Below are 20,666 nucleotides of genomic sequence, written 5' to 3' on the forward strand. Positions count from 1 at the left end.
GGAACAATTCAACAAACCCTTCAAAGTTATCGCTATCTCAGGAACATGGATGGATGCTAAAAAAGGAACGGATTTGGACCGGAAAGGATATGAACTAAATTATACCAGCAGAACCAACAAGAACGGAGGGAGAGTAGCTCTGTACGTGATGAAGAACCTAGACTACAAAGTGGAAAAAATATGCCATTAGCTATTGATAATATCTTAGAATGTATAACCATTGAAATATGTCATGAAAAAAGCAAAAACTTAATGATCAGTTGCATATATAGATCACCTACGTCAAACATTGATACGTTTGAGAACTGAATTAAAGCAACATTTACTGAAATCAGTCAAAAAATAACTTTCTTATGCAGAGACTTCAACATTGACCTCTTGAACCCTAACAAACAAAAGCCCATAGATTACTTTATTGACACAATGTAAAGCCTGAGTTTATATCCTAAAATCACAAGGCCAAGCACAATCTCAGGACACAGCACCACACTTATTGATAATATTTTGACTAATGATTTTGATAATAATACCACAAGTGGCTTGTTAATATCCGACATCAATGATCATCTGCCAGTTTTCATAATCTTTGACGGAAACTAGAAGAAGAGGAACATTGATGACAAAAAGACATTTCAAAGAATATCTACAGAACATAATATGACAGCTTTCAAAAATGATCTGAGGAATAAAAGTTGGAACAATGTACACAGTGAAAATGATGTAGATGATGCATATGGTATTTTTTAAAATATATTTTCTAAATGCTTTATGACAAACAGTCCATTGAAACAACTTCATGAGAAGCAAAATAAACATAATGAACCATGGATGACAAAAGGCCTGAAAAATGCAAAGCAACGAGAATAATACATTAAATAGAACATGTATAACACAAAGATCTACAGAGGCAGAAAACAAGTACAAAACGTATAAGAATAAGCTAACTGGCATACTACGAACACGGAGGAAAGAATATTACAGTCAATTATTGCCATCCATCCATCCATCTTCTTCAGCTTATCCGAGGTCGGGTCGCGGGGGCAGCAGCCTAAGCAGGGAAGCCCAGACTTTCCTCTCCCCAGTCACGTCGTCCAGCTCGTCCCGGGGGATCCCGAGGCGTTCCCAGGCCAGCCGAAAGACCTAGTCTTCCCAACGTGTCCTGGGTCTTCTCCGTGGCCTCCTACCGGCCGGACGTTCCCTAAACACCTCCCTATGGAGGCGTTTGGGTGGCATTTTGACCAGATGCCCGAACCATGTCATCTGGCTCCTCTCGATGTGGAGGAGCAGCGGCTTTACTTTGAGCTCCCCCCAGATGGCAGAGCTTCTCACCCTATCTCTAAGGGAGAGCCCTACCACCCGGCGGAGGAAACTAATTTCGGCCGCTTGTACCCATGATCTTGTCCTTTCGGTCATAACCCAAAGCTCATGACCATAGGTGAGGATGGGAACGTAGATCGACCGGTAAACAGAGCTTTGCCTTCCGGCTCAGCGCCTTCTTCACCACAATGGATCGATACAGCGTCCGCATTACTAAAGACGCCGCACCGATCCGTCTGTCGATCTCACGATCCACTCTTCCCTCACTCGTGAACAAGACTCCAAGGTACTTGAACTCCTCCACTTGGGGCAGGGTCTCCTCCATGGCACTCCATTCTTTTCCGGGTGACAACCATGGACTCGGACTTGGAGGTGCTGATTCTCATCCCAGTCGCTTCACACTCGGCTGCGAAACCGATCCAGTGAGAGCTGAAGATCCTCCCATGCAAACTCAAAGACCCTGCCGAGAGTATAGAGCTGGTCCACAGTTCCACGACCAGGACGAAAACCACACTGTTCCTCCTGAAACCGAGGTTCGACTATCTGGCGTAGCCTCCTCTCCAGTAAATCTGAATAGATCTTACCGGGAAGGCTGAGGAGTGTAGTCCCACGATAGTTGGAACACACCCTCCGGTTCCCCTTCTTAGAGAAAGGAACCACCACCCCGGTCTACCAATCTAGAGGTACCGCCCCTGATGTCCACGCGATGCTGCATAGTCTTGTCAACCAAGACAGCCCCACATCATCCAGAGTCTTAGGGAACTCCGGGCGGATCTTGCCACCGAGGAGCTTTTTAACTACCTCAGCAACCTCAGCCCCAGAAATAGAAGAGCCCACCACACATTCCCCAGGCACTGCTTCCTTATAAGAGGACGTGTTGGTGGGATTGAGGAGGTCTTCGAAGTATTCCCTCCACCGATCCACAACATCCGCAGTCGAGGTCAGCAGAACACCATCCTCACCATACACGGTGTTGACAGTGCACTGCTTCCCCTTCCTGAGGCGGCGGATGGTGGTCCAAAATCACTTCGAAGCCGTCTGGAAGTCGTTTTTCATGGCGTCCCCGAACTTCTCCCATGTCTGAGTTTTTGCCTCCGTGACCGCTGAAGCCGCACACTGCTTGGCCTGTCGGTACCTGTCTGCTGCCTCCGGAGTCCTATCAGCCAAAAGAACCTGATAGGACTCTTTCTTCAGCTTGATGACATCCCTCACCGCTGGTGTCCACCAACGGGTTCTAGGATTACCGCCACGACAGGCACCAACTACCTTGCGGCCACAGCTCCAATCAGCCGCCTCGACAATAGAGGTGCGGAACATGGTCCACTCGGACTCAATGTCCAGCACCTCCCTCGTGACATGTTCAAAGTTCTTCCGAAGGTGGGCATTGAAACTCTCTCTGACAGGAGACTCTGCTCGGCGTTCCCAGCAGACCCTCACAATGCGTTTGGGCCTGCCAGGTCTGTCCGGCATCCTCCTCCACCATCACAGCCTACTCACCACCAGGTGGTGATTGGTAGAAAGCTCCGCCTCTCTCTTCACCCGTGTGTCCAAAACATGAGTCAATTATTGGACCACAACAAAAACAATATGAGAGCAACATGGGGCATCCTAAATAGCATTAATAAAAATTGTGCTAAGAGGGATTATCTTAAATACTTCATAGATGGAAATGTAAAAATGTGCTGCTGCAGTGTTTATGGATTTAACAAAAACATTTGACACAATCAAACACAGTATTTAATAAACAAATTAGAAAGGTATGGAATCAGATGGTTGGTCTTGAACTGGTTAAGAAGCTACTTTAATGAACAGGAAGCAGTATGTGAAGATAGGCAAACACTTCTGCAGAGCTGAGTATATTTTGTGGCACGCCTCAGGGATCAAACGACATTTGTAAAGTTACAAAGGACTTAAAGTTAGTATTATTTGCAAATGATCCAACTGTGTTTTGTTCAGGAGAGAACACACAAAAGCTAATACAAATAACAGAAGAAATGAACAAATTAAAAAGATGGTTTGACAAAAACAGACTATCTTTGAATCTCAGTAAAACTAAAATAATGTTATTTGGTAATAGTAGAAGGGAAAGTCAAACACAAATACAAATAGACAGAGTAGACATTGAAAGGGTAAAAGAAAAAACATGTTGGGTGTAATAATGGATGATAAAATGAACTGGAGGCCTCATGTAAAAAATATACAACATAAAGTAGCAAGAAACACGTAATGAATAAAGCAAAATATTTTCTAGACTAAAAATCATTCCATATTCTCTACTGTATCAGAATAGTTTTATTGCCATTGTTTGAGAACGGGTTCACAAACTAGGAATTTTTCTTGGTGCAAACGTGCGACATAAAACACATTTAACACATATTTGGTAATAAAAAGAGCTGTGACTGAGCTATCAGATAGACTTAGAAGGAATTCAAGGAGCTGCTGTTAGGAGTTATTGTTCATTTGCCTGATGGCCGAGGGGAAAAAACTGTTCAGGTGGCGGGTGGTGTGGGTCTGGATGGAGCGTAGTCTCCTACTGCTCGCTAGTGTTACCATAGCTGAGTTATTGCATAGAAATATGGGGAAACACTACAAATGTACGCTTCATTCACTAACACTAGAAGTCCCAGCATTTTTCTGTCTACCTAGAAGACCCAGAGAGGGGTCATTTGGCCCGACGCTTTTCCCGAATACACTAATCACTCATTTTGTTATGGTAATGAGGCTGTTAGGGGCAGTTTGTCTAGGTAGACAGAAAAATTATACATGTGGGAAATGCCGAAAGGAGCAATGGCAGTGCCAGGATTGTGAGTGACTGCTCAAATGTATGTCAGTCACGTTTACATGGACATGGTTTTTCATTCTTTGTAAATATGCTTTTTTCTTTGTAAATTTTTTTTTTAAAACTATTTTTGGCACACAAAAATAACAATTGCTTCTGCAACAACCCTCCACACCAAAACTGGGAAAACAGTTGCTTTTTCATTCTTTGTAAATATGTTTTGTTTTGTATTTTTTTTAACAATAAATGTCAGAGTGTTGATCCCTTCATTCTGTTGATCCTTGCAAAAACACACACAACCTACCTCAGAACTAAAGCTTGAGCTGTAAGGTCCCCTCCCCCACACAGGCTCAAGTGGCCCCCTGCCGTGTGCCACTAACAGCCACATTTTCATAACAAAAGGAGTGTCCACAGGGGGGACTAGGGGTCAAATGACCCTCTTGTGTGTTTTCTAGGTAAAAATGTCAATTGACCCTTCTCTGGGACTTCGCGTGCTAACGGTGTTACAAAAAAGATCAATAAGAATAATACATAATGTTGGATATAGAGAACATACAAACCCTTTATTTATTGAATCACAAATATTGAAAATCAACGATTTGGTGCATTTGCAAACAGCTAACATTATGTACAAAGCAAATTATAGCCTGCTACCCAAAACACTTTTTCTCAACAAAAGAGGAGAAATATGACCTTAGAAGAAAATCTAATTTAAAACATTTGTATGCGCGTACAACTCTTAAAACCTCTGGTATATCTGTATGTGAAATTAAATTATGGAATGGCTGTGAAACCAAATAAATCAAACAAAGCACCAAAGTGATTCAGTTTAAGAGTCTGTTCAAACTACAAGTGTTCACAAAGTACAAAGAAGAACAATTATGATTAACATCTTGAACTTTAAAAAAAAAATATTATTTTGTATGTATTAAATATTTGTTTACTTACTATGGTATATTATTTATTTATTCACTGTTCTGTTACAAACAGAGAACAAGGAAATGGGATAAAAATGCTATGATATGAAAAGGGTTAGGATTAAATAAGCTCTGCTTCTTCGTACTCCTTTTCGGACGTGCTATAATGAAACAACTGGAAATATGTGATGCATTACATTGTATCGTATGCATGTTCGTAATAAACTGAAACTGAACTGAAATATACATTTTCAGCAACTTCGCTGAGTGGAAGCGAACAAAGAGGGAGACAGTAAGGAGGAGGAGGACTTCTAGAGGGGCCCTCACTTCAGCACCTTCACCCCCACCTCCTTATAAATAACACTGATTTAGCAGCAACTGATTGCCGTGGAGGTTTGATTACAAAAAAAGAGAAAACTTGTGTTGACATTTGACCTATTATTTAAAATCAATTAGCATACATTGTTATCTTGCACACGACGGAAATAAATGTTAACCTCTGCTTGGTTGGATCCCCTGCTGTTTACAATGCGGGAGGTGCCCCAGGCCTCCACGGGGTTTTCCCCCTTTGAATTATTATATGGCAAGAAGCCGCACGGGGTTCTGGACCTCATTAAAGAAAGCTGGGAAGAAGGTCCAAGCCCCAGCAAAAATGAAATTCAATATGTGATCGACCTGCGAGCAAAACTCCAGACGGTAGGGCACTTGTCACGTGAGAATTTGCTCTGGGCCCAGGAACGTCAACAGCGCTTGTATAACAGGGGGACTCAGCTAAAACATTTTCACCGAGAGAAAAAGTGGTTGTGTTACTTCCAACACTCCTCGAAATTACTCGCCAAGTGGCAAGGACCCTTTGTGGTCACACGGCAAGTGAGCGATGTGGATTATGAGGTCCGGCGCTCGGACTCTCAAATTTACAGTCTAAACCTCCTGAAGGCATTGAAGGAGGAATAGCCTGTTTCCATGGTGACGGTGGTCGAGGAGGAGGAGGAGTTCGGGCCGGAGATCCAGCGCTCTGCCCCGCCCTCCTCTGTGATAATCAGCTCACGTTAGCGCAGAAAGCAGATGTTGCCAAGCTGCAGCAGCGCTTTTCTGATGTGTTCTCCCCTCGGCCCGGCCGCACGAACCTCATCCAGCATCACATTGAGACCAGCCCGGGTGTTACGGTGTGGTCCTGGCCCTACAGGCTCCCCGAACACAAATGCAAAGTGGTTCAGGAGGAATTCAAATCCATGCTGGAGTTGGAGGTAGTAGAAGAATCCCACAGTGCGTGGTGCAGCCCCATCGTTCTGGTAGGGAAGAAGGATGGGTCTGTGCGGTTCTGTGTGGATTACAACAAGGTAAATGAGGTGTCACGTTTTGACGCCTACCCAATGCCCCGCGTCAACGAGCTCCTGGATCGGCTGGGTACTGCTCGCTTTTTTACGACACTGGATTTGACCAAGGGCTACTGGCAGATTCCCTTGTCGCCAGAGTCTAAGGAAAAAAAACGGCATTTTCCACTCCAGAAGGTTTATACCAATTTGTAACACTTCCGTTTGGCTTGTTCGGTGCGCCCGCCACGTTCCAGCGCCTAATGGACCAGGTACTGCGCCCTCACGCTGCATACGCGGCCGCCTACCTGGATGACGTCATCATCCAGAGTAGTGGCTGGGAAGAACACATGTGGTAGGTGGGGGCAGTACTCGAGTCCCTAAGGCAGGCGGGGCTCACCACCAACCCGGCGAAGTGTGCAGTTGGCCGGAGGGAAGTACGCCCGCAGGTAGACAAAACAGCGGCAATTGCGGCCTGCCCAACCCCCAAGACGAAAAAAGAGGTGAGGCAGTTTTTGGGTCTGGCAGATTACTACCGGAGGTTTATCCCCCGGTTTGCGGACCTGACCAGCCCACTAACTGACCTCACCCGAAAGGGTGCTCCAGATCTGGTCCTGTGGACAGAACAGTGCCAGCAGGCGTTTGAGAGGGTTAAAAAGGCCCTCTGCGAGGTGCCGGTCCTGCACATGCCTGATTTTTCTCTCCCGTTTTGTCTGCAGGCTGACGCGTCGGGCAAAGGACTGGGAGTTGTTTTGTCCCAGCAGGTGGAGGGCGTCGACCGCCCCATCCTATATATCAGCCGGAAGCTCTCCGACCGGGAGGCGAGGTTCAGCATAGTGGAGAGGGAGTGCCTCGGTCGGGGCCCTCTGGTACTACCTCCTGGGGCGCTCATTCAGTCTCTGCTCGGACCACAAACCCCCACAGTGGCTCCACCGCATAAAAGATGCCAACACGCGGATCACCCGTTGGTACCTAGCTTTACAACCCTACAATTTTAGAGTGATCCACGGACCGGGAGTGCAGATGGCCTAGCCGACTTCCTCTCCCGCTCCCTCACGGGGGGGGGCTTCCCAGCCTGCGTCTGGCAGTGGAGGTATGTGGAGGGGGGCGTGGCCTGCAATCCTGCAGCGGAACGGGGTGTGCCAGGACCGGCCTCGAAGTCAGCAACAGGTGCGTAGATGGCCCAGGTAGGCCTTGTTATCTAATCACCTGTCGCTCTCTATAAGCAGCAGCCGGGAGGAGAGAGGCTGTTGGAGCTGGAGGGGAGCTGGCGTGAGAGCGAGAGCGAGACTGAAAGAGACTAAAAGACAATTGCTGGAAAGCAACCTGAAGACATTACGTCAAAATAAAACTGCATTGTAACCCTGAAACGGGTTCTCTGTTGGTGCTTTTTTTCCAAAGAACCCCCTGGAGTGCAACCTCCACAATTAGCAATTATATCACATTATAGTATAGTATAACTAATATTGTTCTCAGTCACCCATAACAAATTTCACACATGCATGCATGCCATGTGGTGTTAATTTTGTTGACTAAAAATTATTGTCTTAGCTATCGTCAACAACCTATTTTTTAATGACTAAAATAGGACGATAACGAATCACAACAAATGCACTTTGACAAACACAATGAGGAAATTGACAATTTAGTCTGTGAATAAAAACGAGACACAAATGTTGACAGAGACAAAATCTAATCATATTTAATTTTGTCTTTAGGCAGGTGGGACACGTTTTCCAATCACAGTTGCGTGTTGGAGAGGGGCAGGGGTTAAATCACAAAGAAGTCCAATCAGAACTATTGTCTTTGTAAGGCTGCAGTGTTTTGGCCTTTTTACTGGGAAAACAAGACTGTATTATAGAAATTTAACAATAATCAGTATTAATTATGACCGCAACAAAACTCCCCACAGTTAGTATTACCCTTTTGAATTAAAATGATCAAAAAAACAAAATTGATAACTGTACTTTGATAAACTCACAGACTGACTGGTGCCAGATCGCAAGCTTAAATGCTGGCATGAAAACATTAACGTTTTATTAACCCCACTAAGAAACAACATACTCCAACCCAACCTTATATTAACATATTACTGCCTGAGCAACTAAGATATTAAATTGTGCACATTGAACCTTCAAGATGTGCTGTCTTAGAACAGAATTACGATGATCGATCTCCTCACAGGAAAAGAGACAATGTGTTTTATGGCGCATTCGAGGTCCGCTGAACAGAGTAGGACAAAATAAATAAATAATCATAATAAATGTTCTTTTTTTATGTATTTTCTTATTTGAATAAATATATAAAGTGCTACAATACAAATCAATATTTAAAAAAATAAAAGCTTAGCTTTTAATACAGATACAATACTAAGACTAAAACACTATCGGTAAAGCATAAGCAACACAGAACATGCAACATAGTGGCTGTTCTAACAGTGTGCCTATTTATTTCAGTTATGTTGGAAAAAATATAACTTGGTGAAAAAATATGTGTATAAGTACTTTTAAAACACATTTACCAATACCAAAATAATAATGATAACCGTGATAATATTGGTCAGAATGTGAAATTCTCATATGGTTAAATGTCCATATGTTGTTACACACCTCAATACAATATGTCTTCTATACCTGGAAGAAAGAGACAGCATATGGAAACACTGTTTACGGGCTAACCAGGGGCCTCACTAGCTTTTAAGGACAGGGGGGGCTTAGCCCCCAGGAGATGCACAGGATGCGAGCGAACGTAGCGCACGAGCACAAAACTTCACAAACGGCTAACAAAGACTTAGAAATTAATCATTGTTATTATTATTATTTCAGTGGGTTTATTTTCAATCTGTGTTCATTACAACAAAAAAACATGGGTTTGCACAGTGACATTTTGTTTACAGCATCAACGAGAAACAATTACTTGCATGATCCTTCAAGATACGCTGAAACACAATGAAAGTCATGGCATTAGCCTCTATGTTATTCATTCACAACATAGAGGCTAATGCCACCACTTTAGCTCACAATACAATAATTGTTTGTTCCCAAATATTTTGAAGTTGCACAGATTACATTTTGGGCACATATGTGACTAAAATGGTTGTAAATTCAAGCCCTGGAAATATTACTTAATTACTTGAATTAAAGTAATATCTGGATCGGGATAATTTGGCTTGTATATAATATATATATATATATATATATATATATATATATATATATATATATATATATATATATATATATATATATATATATATATATATATATTTAGCAAGCCGTTAAGGAAATTAAATATATATGGAAGTCTGAATAGAAATGAGAAACTTTTATATATACTGTAAATAAGAAAGACTTAGAGTCCGTCTGCTGATCTGAAAAAGAGCCAAAACTGTCAAAGAGCTGAGGGACCATCTTCAAAGTGCGATGCTGAAACAAATAATGCAAACAATAAAATGTAACTTCCATGGTTTGGGATTAACGTAGTCCCGTCGTCCCGGGGACGGTAAAAAAAAATGCACAGGACGAAATTAAATGCTCCCCGGGACGATGGCTTTTAACCATTTTCTTTTTATGTATTTATTCATTTTACATTTTATATTAAATGTCTTGGTTTTTCCACCCTCTGAAAATCCTATGAAATGTTTAACAAGCATCCTATAATAATACACCAGCTATTAATGTAACAATACAATAAAACAAATAAATTTAATGATGTTTGAGTTTGAGTTTGAGTTTATTTCGAACATGCAAGCATACAACATGATACATCACAATTTCCAGTTTCTCTTTTCAACATGTTTGAAAAGGAGTAGGAAGAAGCAGAGCTTATTTAATCCTACCCCTTTTCTTTTACATAACAGTTGCTAAACTTTTTTGTTCACTTCCTGTTCTCAATTTATTCACAATGTACTCCATAAGTAATCACAATAAAAATAAATAGATAAATAATAATTGGTGAAGTAAGTTACATTTCATATGATGAGATAAGTAAGATTATTTTCAGAGTGAAAGAATGGATGAATTAAATAAATTCAGAATGTTTATCATGGTTCTTCTTCTTTGTACTTTGTAAACACTTTAAGTTTGAAGAGTTTCTTGAAGTGGATCATATTAGTACATTGTTTGATTGCTTTGCTTAATCCATTCCATAATTGAATTCCACATACTGATATACTGAAGGTCTTAAGTGTTGTACGTGCATACAAATGTTTTAAATTACATTTTTCTCAAAAATTATATTTCTCCTCTTTTTTTGAGAAGAATTGTTCTATATTCTTGGGTAGCAGGTTATAGTTTGCTTTGTGTATAATTTTAGCTGTTTGCAAATTCACTATGTCGTGGAATTTCAGTATCTTTGATTCAATAAATAAAGGATTTGTATGTTCTCTATATCCAACATTATGTATTATTCTAACTGATCTTTTTTGTAACACCGAGAATGAATGAAGTGTACTTTTGTAATTATTTCCCCATATTTCTACACAGTAACTCAGATATGGTAACACTAGTGAGCAGTAGAGAATATGAAGTGATTTTTTGTCTAGAACATGTTTTGCTTTATTCATTATTGACGTGTTTCTTGCTACTTTATGTTGTATATTTTTTATGTGAGATTTCCAGTTCAATTTATCATCAATCATTATACCTAGAAATTTGGTTTCATTTACTCTTTCAATTTCTTTTCCGTCTATTTGTATTTGTGTTTGACTTTCTCTTCTACTGTTACCAAATAGCATAATTTTACTTTTACTGAGATTCAACGATAGTCTGTTTTTGTCAAACCATCTTTTTAATTTGTTAATTTCTTCTGTTATTATTTGTATTAACTTCTGTGTGTAACTCCTGAACAAAACGCAGTTGTATCATCCGCAAATAGTACTAACTTTAAATCTTTTGTAACTTTACAAATGTCATTTATATAGAGATTGAATAATTTAGGTCCTAGTATTGATCCCTGAGGTACACCACAGGATATATTTAGCGTTGTAGACGTGTGTTCGCCTAGCTTCACGTATTGTTTCCTGTTCGTTAGATAACTTCTTATCCAGTTTAAGACTAACCCTCTGATGCCATATCGTTCTAGTTTTTTGATTAAAATATTGTGATTGATAGTGTCAAATGCTTTAGTTAGATCCATGAACACTGCTGCTGCACATTTTTTACTATCTATTGCATTGGTAATTTCTTCCGTAATTTCAATTAAAGCCATTGAAGTTGAAACATTAGCTCTGTATCCATATTGGTTCTCTTCGAGTATTCTATTTTTATTTATGAAACTCTCTAATCTGTTATTGAACAGTTTTTCAATGATTTTAGAAAATTGTGGATGTAAAGAAACAGGTCTATAATTTGTAAATTGATGTTTGTCTCCAGTCTTATAAATTGGTGCAACTTTAGCTATTTGTATTTTGTTTGGAAATGTACCTGTTTGAAATGATAGGTTACTAATATACATTAATGGTCCTGAGATCTCTTCTATAACCGTTTTTATCGTTTCCATATCAATTCCGTTACAATCAGTTGAAGTCTTAGATTTACATTTTTTCACGATTGTAACTATTTCCTCCTGTGTCACATTACTGAGGAACATGGAGTTGGGATTTCGCTCTATGGTATCATTATAGTCCTCGATTGAAACTGGGTCTGGAATCCTTTCTTCCAATTTTGGTCCAATATTTACAAAATAATTATTGAAGCTTTCAACTACTTCCTTTATGTTGTCATTTTTTTAATTTCCGTCTAAGAAGTATTGGGGTTAGTCCCTCTTTGTGCCATTTTTGATAATGCTATTAAGGATGCCCCATGTTGCTCTCATATTATTTTTGTTCCTATCCAAAAATTCACTGTAATATTCTTTTCTACATGATCGTAGTATGTCTGTTAACTTGTTTTTATACTTTTTGTACTTAATTTCTGCCTCTGTAGTTTTTTGTGCTATAAATTTCCTATATAGTGTATTCTTTTTCTTACAAGCATTTTTTAATCCTTTTGTCATCCGTGGTTGATTATTCTTTCTCTGTTTATTACTGAGTTGTATCCATGGACAATGTTTGTCAAAAAGTATTATGAACTTGTATAAGAAATGTTTGTATGCTTCATCAACCTCTTTTTCATTGTACACATTGTCCCAATCTTGCTTTTGTAGCTCAATTTTGAAGGCAATCATCCTCTTCTCTGTGCACAGTCTTCGAAATGTCCTTTTGTCTTCCATGTTCTTCTTGTAGTTTCCATCATATATTGTAAAAACTGGCAGAAGATCACTAACGTCGGTTATAAGTAGACCACTTGTAGTGTTATTATCAAAATCATTGGTAAAAATATTATCAATAAGCGTGGCACAGTGTGCTGTGATTCTGCTTGGCTTTGTGATTTTAGGATATAAACTGATGCTGTACATTGTATCAAGGAAGTCATCAATAGACTTTTGCTTGTTAGGGTTCAATAAATCAATATTAAAGTCACCACATAGGAACATTATTCTTTGACCATTGTCCATGTAAGTTGCTTTGATCCATTCTTCAAATGTTTCTATACTTGACTTAGGTGATCTATATATACAACTAATGAAAATGTTTTTGATTTTTTTCCTGACATATTTCAATGGTTTTACATTCTAAGATATTATCTATAGCAAATGACATGTTTTTTACCACTTTGTAGTTCAGGTTCTTCATCACGTACACAGCTACTCCTCCTCCATTTTTGTTGGTTCTGTTGATGTAGTTTAGTTCATATCCTTCCAGATCAAAATCTATTCCTTTTTTATCATCAATCCATGTTTCTGTGACAGCAATCACTTTGAAGGGTTCGTTGATGTGTTCCAAAAAGTTCTTAATGTTGTTGTAATTTGCATACAAGCTTCTGCTATTAAAATGAATATTTGACAATTTGTTATCACATTCAATGTTGCTATTATATTGATCCTCTGTATAATAAAAACAATTATTACTGATGTGGGAGAAAACATTTGTATCTGGATCTATATCATTTTCCAAATCCTGGTTTTTGTGATCTTTGTTGCAGACATTTTTTAGTTCCATATTTTCTTGTTCAACAATCTTTGATGTTGTTTCAATAATCTCTATAAATGTAGGTGGATGCAATCCTGAATGTAGGTCGTCTTGTTTAGTCGTCCCTTGGAACATAGTAGTGTCGATGCTGGGTGTTTGTTTTCTGTCAGAGTCCATTATCATCGTTGTTGTGGAAGCTGTTTCAACTTTAAAAATTGTCCAGGTCCTTGATGTCATGAACAACAATTACTCTTGCTTCTGGACCTCCATTCAGCTTGATGTAGATTTTACAGTTGGCGCTCCAAGTTCCCTGGATTTTTCCCTCCTTTCTCAAGTCGCATGCTTTCTTGGCGATTCCAGCATTACGTTTTGTGAGATGCTCATTCATGTACACATTTGTTCCCTTCAGCTTCTTTCCCTGTCTCAGCAGTGCCATTTTAGATTTTCTGTTTACGAGTTTCACAAGCACGACTGGAGTGACGTTGTTGTTTCTTCCGTTCAGTGGGATGCATGTTTCGATGGTATTAATGTCAATTTCAATTTCCTTTGATTGCAGAAAGTTGACCACTTGCTGTTCTGCTGAGACCATATCCATTTCATCAGGTTCACCTTCATTATTCACAGCTTTCGCATAGGATCTTGGTTTAATTCGGTGCCCTGTCACGATGATATCATTCATTCGTTTGTCCTGATCCATTTCATCTATGATATTCCTCAGCATGTTGTTGTCTTCTTGAAGGATCTTCATTTGTTTGCTCATTTCAGTGGCTTCATTATTTCTTCTGTTGTTCTGAGATTGCAGATTTTCTATATTTTGCTGCAGACTTTTCACATCTTGTTTGTGTTCTGCTGTTACTTTTCTCAGATATTATTTCATTTCTTCTTTCATTTCTTCTTTCATTTCTTTCATTTCTTCTTTCATTTCGTTAAGTTTTTGTAGTATCGCTTCTTGATTCCCATCATGTCCTGTGTCCAACCTCAAATCTTGTTCCCAGTTGTGTTCTGTGTCAGCTGACCCCGAACGTTTCGGGATTTCAATCTTTCCTTTACCTTTTCGCATCGCGGCAGTCGCTGACGTCAGGGCCTCTTGTATCTTAACGGCAGTTGCTTCTTTGGCGACTTGCGGCACTTTAACTTGTTTTTTCCAACAATTTCGTATCTTGCGCCGTTCAGAGATCAATTTGAGGTGTCAGCCTGTCAACTTATATCACTCTGCGACGTTGGGATCACTTTAAAACAGCTGTAAACTCGCCGTAGCTTTTGGTTGCTAGGCAACCGCTTTGAACTGCGGCAAGGCGCCTTTGGCTTGAGGCTAACGGCTCTTCCAACTCGCCTTATTTCAGCGTATCAGTGCCTCTCTACTGTCCAAAATCATATCGAAGATGCCAGGGTACTCTCCTGTGGCTGTGATCGCAAATCAGTGGTCAAAATCTTCAGATTTAACAAAAAACTCCGGTAGCAGAAGCGGAGCCTTATTCTTTTGCGTCCTTTCTCATTGACAGGAAGTGACGATATTTTTTTTCATTATTTTAACAATAGGCTAATGTATATTACTTTATATTGATTCTACAAGAAACACAAAACTTAAAAACTAAATTATTTACAATTGCAGACACAAGGTTCTTGTTCTGCAGTGCTGTGTGCTAATGTGCTTCGTACACCTGCAGGACCGCAAGCAAGGTCGCAGAGAAAATGCGAACTGGATTTTGAGTGATGTGGGCATTTTCTATATGAACAAGTCCAAGGACCGCAAGCAAGGTCGCAGAGAAAATGCGGACTGGATTTTGAGTGATGTGGGCATTTTCTATATGAACAACTGGAATGGATTGGATACCGACGCACTAAAGGGGCTCTCTACCTTACGCTATGAAGTGAGGGGAAACTGAGTAATTAATAATGACAGGTTATATGATTATTTATTCAAACTCATATTCGGGCCACTTTATAATGAATATGTCGGCATGTATTTGTAAAAAAAAATAAAATAAAAAATAATATATATATATATATATATATATATATATTTTTTTTTTTAACACCAAATTATTTAGGGGGCTTTAAAACATTTTAGGGGGGGTTGAGCCCCCCTAAAATAGGCCTAACAACGCCAATGGGGCTAACCATCCGGACATCTACGCAACAGCTAATATTTCTAAATTACTCACACTCTAGTGAAATATTGTTTCTGTTAAAGACAATAGAGCAGGAGCAAGACAGCTCACTCTTCCACAACTTTTGTCGTATATCATGGGCAAGTTTGTCCACCAATAATAAGCCAAGATACCCGTACAGTGCACTTTAGTTAATGTCCTCGACACAATGTTCAATTAATTGCACAACTTGACAACCCAAAAGAGCAGATTTGTCATTTTTTTAAGCGAACATACACAAATAAAGACAGGAATGTGAGATATATTTACGTTCTAGATTTATAACTGCAGCTGTATTTAAACGGGACAGTGGCCAAGGCACCAATTGTGTACCGCCAGTGTAGTTATTCACAATGTAGAGTAAAACTAGTTTGTTTCTTCATATGACCATATTAGTCATATATTATTAAACATTTGAAAAAAATGCTTAATTTCAGTTAAAATTATAACACACAGTAAGATTAGTATTGAGTGCAGGTTTTGTTCTGAATTTAGTTTTTGAGATCCTCTGCAATAACCTTAAAGTGATTTCAAGATGAGTCATACATATTGGTCGACAAAACTTCCTATAATTTTAGTCTACTATTATGTTGAGGACTTTTGTGGACTAAAACTAGGCTAAAACTAAATCGATTTAATTGACTAAACTATGACGAAAACTAAAATAAGTTTTCGTCAAAAGACTGTGAAAAACTAACTTAAAAACTGCTGTCAAAATCAACACTGATCCCAGGGCTACAGCCGTAACTGTGGCCATAAGCCTGCAAGTCACCATGCTGTGCCCTATCTTTTGACAGACTGCAGGCCAAGCTGGCGGTGATTTGGGATGGGTCCAACAATGGAGGAGCTCCATGTGCCAATGGCCTTGAGTTTCACTGTAAAATAAGTCACCAAGAAGAGGACAAAAAGAGCAATTTTATCCCCAGCTGTGTCAGCTGTCATTGCTTGAATACTGTACAAGCAAGCACAGGAAAATAGGCAATTAGAATAAAATTAGGTGTTGAACGAAGAACACTGCTTTGTGATAATGTCAATTAAACAGTCAAAGAGCAGAATTCTAGGAGGTGAAAATGTTTCTAGAATTGATTGATTGATTGATTGAGACTTTTATTAGTAGGTTGCACAGAGAAGTACATATTCCGTACAATTGACCACTAAATGGTAACACCCGAATAAGTTTTTCAACTTGTTTAAGTCGGGGTCCACTTAAGTTGATTCATGATACAGATATATACTATCATATATATGCTATCATCATAATACAGTCATCACACAAGATAATCACGTTGAATTATTTACAATCCGGGGTGTGGAGGCGGGGGTGGGGGTGGGGGGGGGGGGGGTTGTGGCGGATTGGGTTAGGTTTGGTTGTTATTATCAGTCATCAACAATTGAGAACAGAGAAATGGATATTGGAACAGTGTAGGTCTGACTTGGTAGGATATGGACAGCAAGTAGTGGACAGAGAGAGAGAGAGAGAGAGAGAGAGAGAAAGAGAGAGAGAGAAAGAGAGAGAGAGAGAGAGAGCGAGAGAGAGATCAGAAGGCATAAGAAAAATTATCTGCATTTGATTGTTTACATTTGATTATTAACAATCCGGGGAGGGTGATAGTTTAGGGTTGTAGCTGCCCGGAGGTGAACTTTTATTGCGGTTTTGAAGGAGGATAGAGATGCCCTTTTTTGTATACCTGTTGGGAGCACATTCCACATTGATGTGGCATAGAAATAGAATGAGTTAAGACCTTTGTTAGTTCGGAATCTGGGTTTAACGTGGTTAGTGGAGCTCCACCTGGTGTTGTGGTTATGGTGGTCATTTACGTTAAGGTAGTAGTTTGACATGTACTTCGGTATCAGGGAGGTGTAGCGGATTTTATAGACTAGGCTCAGTGCAAGTTGTTTTACTCTGTCCTCCACCCTGAGCCAGCCCACTTTGGAGAAGGGAATAGGAGTGAGGTGGGATCTGGGGTGGAGGTCTAGAAGTAATCTGACTAGCTTGTTCTGGGATGTTTGGAGTTTAGATTTGAAACGGTGGAAGTAAAGCAAAGGATTGCTTTACTAATTTTACTCTTGTACTGTATTTGCTTCTTGGAGCCAGAAGTGTATGAACAATGACAAATTTGATGTTCATGGGTGACGTAGCATGGCGTGATACGTTCATTAGCTTGCCCCCAGAAGAAATCAGAGCACAGCTGAGTTAGTGGGACAACACAGCACTTAGCTTTGTGGACCTTAGCCTGGGGAAATGCAAGGAGACAGTCAGACACATGTAGCTCATGGATTGGAGAAAAGGGAGCTACGAGTCATTGCATGGCCTTGGGAAGTTTAGCATTAGAATAGCATCATGCCTTGACATTACCACCAAGCTTTGCACAAAACTAGATGCATCACCCCACCCCTCCCCCAAATACTCAGCCTCAAGCCTCCAACTTACAGCTCCTCTCCTCCGTGGCCTTTGTCGGGATCTCCTCCACACAATCAGCTGGAAACCAGCCCAACTGGCCGTGGGTGCTACCCTCCCAGAAGCCCCCTTCTCCGATGCTGAGAACTGGGCCGAGGGAAAAGGAGGAGGAAAGTAAAAAGGACGTTAGCTACCACAACAAACAATAAACACCTAATTATAGTAGGATATTTCCTAGTACAAATTCTTCAAAAATATATTACTCAGCTGTAACTGACCAATAAGATACATAATGCACACCCGAGTTATAATGTAATCGGTAGTTAGCTGTTGATAATATTGTAACTTAATCTCACATGCAAGCAAGAAAAAAACTTTGCCTCCTCCTTGCTAACTCACAGGACATCTCTGTAACAGAATTCTAAGCTGGAACTCGTATACAGGGGTAACTCGGCTTACAAGTGCCTCAAATCATGAATTTTTGGGGGAACGAGCTGTCCTTCAGCTAATTTTTATGCTTTAGCTAGCGAGCAGAAATTCATGTTATGAGCCTCCCCATCGCTAGTTGGTGTAGCGAAATTCCCAGCTAACCCCACAAGATTCAACAAAAAACATACAGTGTCTCACTCCTTGTAGGGTTGGGTATCGAGCATCAATGGGTCTCCTGGATTGATTGAAACTTTTATTAGTAGATTGCCCAGTACAGAACATATTCCGTACAATTGACCACTAAATGGTAACACTGAATAAGTTTTTCAACTTGTTTAAGTCGGTCAGGTCCACGTTAATCAATTCATGGTACAAATATATACTATCAGCATAATACAGTCATCACACAAGTTAATTATCAGAGTATATACATTTAATTATTTACATTATTTACAATCCAGGGGGTGGGATGTGAAGGGGGTTGGGGCGGGGGGGGATGTCCTGTTTTGGGGTTGTCTGGCAAACTTCCTGTTTTATTTTGAAAATGTTAATCCTCCTCTCGTTTCAGGCCACTTGCCCTTCCTCCTGTGTCACTGGTCTGAGGTCTCTCCTGATTACCTGATTGTGCCCACCTGTGTCACCCTCCCTCATGTGTATATAGTCCTTGTCTTCCCCTGTCTTGTTGCCAGAGTATATCGTCTCGCTACGTACCTCCAGCCTTGTCCACAGTCATCAACCAAGTTTGATAAGTATTGTCTCGCTTTATTTATTGATTCCTTTGTTCCCTCTGAGAGAGTGATTTTCTTTTGCTAAAGTTTTTTGGTCAAGTCTTTTTGTATCAATTTTCATAGTGCCTTGTCTTCCTTTTTTTCCTCCTTCTGGAGCGCTTTTAGTTTTCAGGCTTCTCAAACACTTTATACATACTTTCTGTTTATAGCGTCTCGACTTCTTAGCATGAGTGAATTACCTTTTTGTAGATTATTATAGATTGTTGGTTTTTTTTGTATTCGACTCATATAGAACTTTTTGGCTATTGCCTGTTCCTCCTTATGGAGTTATTTTCTGTTTATTGCCTTATGTCCTATGCTAATATCCTATAGTTGCTCGAATATATCATAGATAGATTTTGTAGCCACTTTCTTTAATCACTCTGTCCTAGAGATAGCAAGGAATTATCTAAATTAAGGTCTGAGTCAATTGTCACTCTTCTGCATCTGAGTCCTCATTTACGCCAAGACATAACAGTATACTCTGGCCAGTATGGACTCAGCAGAGGCTAAACAACTGACGGAAATCCTGCACACCCAGGAATCACGGCTCGCCCGACAGGAGGAGTTTCAGACGGCGATGGCAGCAAACATGGGTCACCTTTCCTCCCAGCTACAAGGACTACTTGAGCAGCTTGCTCGACCGATTCCGGCGACCCAGCCCCCCACGCCACCCGCTGCTCCCACTGTGTCTTCACCTCCTTCCGGAGCCGGCTGCAAGCTGGCCCCTCCGGCGCCATATGCTGGCGCTCCTGGTTTGTGCAAAACGTTTTTGATAGACTGTGCTATTCATTTTGAACTGATGCCCCATGCATTCCCCACTGAACGTTCCAAGATTGCTTTCATGATTTCTCATCTTACGGATAGAGCTAAGGCGTGGGCTTCTGCCGAATGGGGGCGGAACTCGTCACTCTGCCACTCCTTCACAGACTTTCAAGCTGCGCTAACCAGGACTTTTGACCCGGTGACCTCTAACAGAGAAAAGGCACAAAACTAAGCAGTTTAAAGCAGGGCATCGGGTCCGTGTGTGACTACGCCATTCGCTTTCGCACGCTGGCAGCAGAAAGCGGGTGGGACGACACGGCTCTTTACGATGTCTTTTTGAAAGGGCTGAGTGCTTACATACAGGACCTCCTCGTTCCTCTGGACCTACCCGACAATCTAGATGCCCTCATCGCGCTTGCCATCAGGACGGACAATCGACGGGCCCAGCTCAAACGACAGCGAGGTGGAGGATCGGAAGCTGCAGAAACAACCACCCATCCTTTAGCACCTAACTGGTCGACGACTCGGCGCTCACCCCTGGAGCTACATCCTCACTTACGCACCAACCAGGAGGGGGAGCCCATGCAGCTGGGGAGAGCCCGACTGACGCCAGAGGAGCGACGCAAGCGGCTGATGGAGGGGAGATGTTTTTACTGTGGAGAGGGCGGCTATCTTGTTGTTTCATGTCCAACCAAGAGATCCCAGGCGGTGAGTCACAGTCCGGCTGTTCCTCGGAGGCCACGCACTCATACCAAGATCACGTTAACTAATCACACAGTCACATTGCTAGAGGCGTTAATAGACTCTGGGGCAGATGAGAGT

At 40.8% G+C, this 20,666-nt stretch overlaps 1 protein-coding gene across 1 annotated transcript in view; it reads right to left on the minus strand.

Moving 5' to 3' along the window:
- Positions 1–20,666, minus strand: part of shank2b (SH3 and multiple ankyrin repeat domains 2b) — a 562,868-nt gene that overhangs the window by 352,039 nt on the left and 190,163 nt on the right. Inside the window, exon 7 of the mRNA XM_062036576.1 lies at positions 17,917–18,030. Within this exon, the coding sequence (XP_061892560.1) occupies positions 17,917–18,030 (114 nt within the window). The remainder of the gene's footprint in view (positions 1–17,916; positions 18,031–20,666) is intronic.

The sequence above is a fragment of the Entelurus aequoreus genome, linkage group LG02 (assembly GCF_033978785.1).
Source record: "Entelurus aequoreus isolate RoL-2023_Sb linkage group LG02, RoL_Eaeq_v1.1, whole genome shotgun sequence".
NCBI classification, from domain to species: domain Eukaryota; kingdom Metazoa; phylum Chordata; class Actinopteri; order Syngnathiformes; family Syngnathidae; genus Entelurus; species Entelurus aequoreus.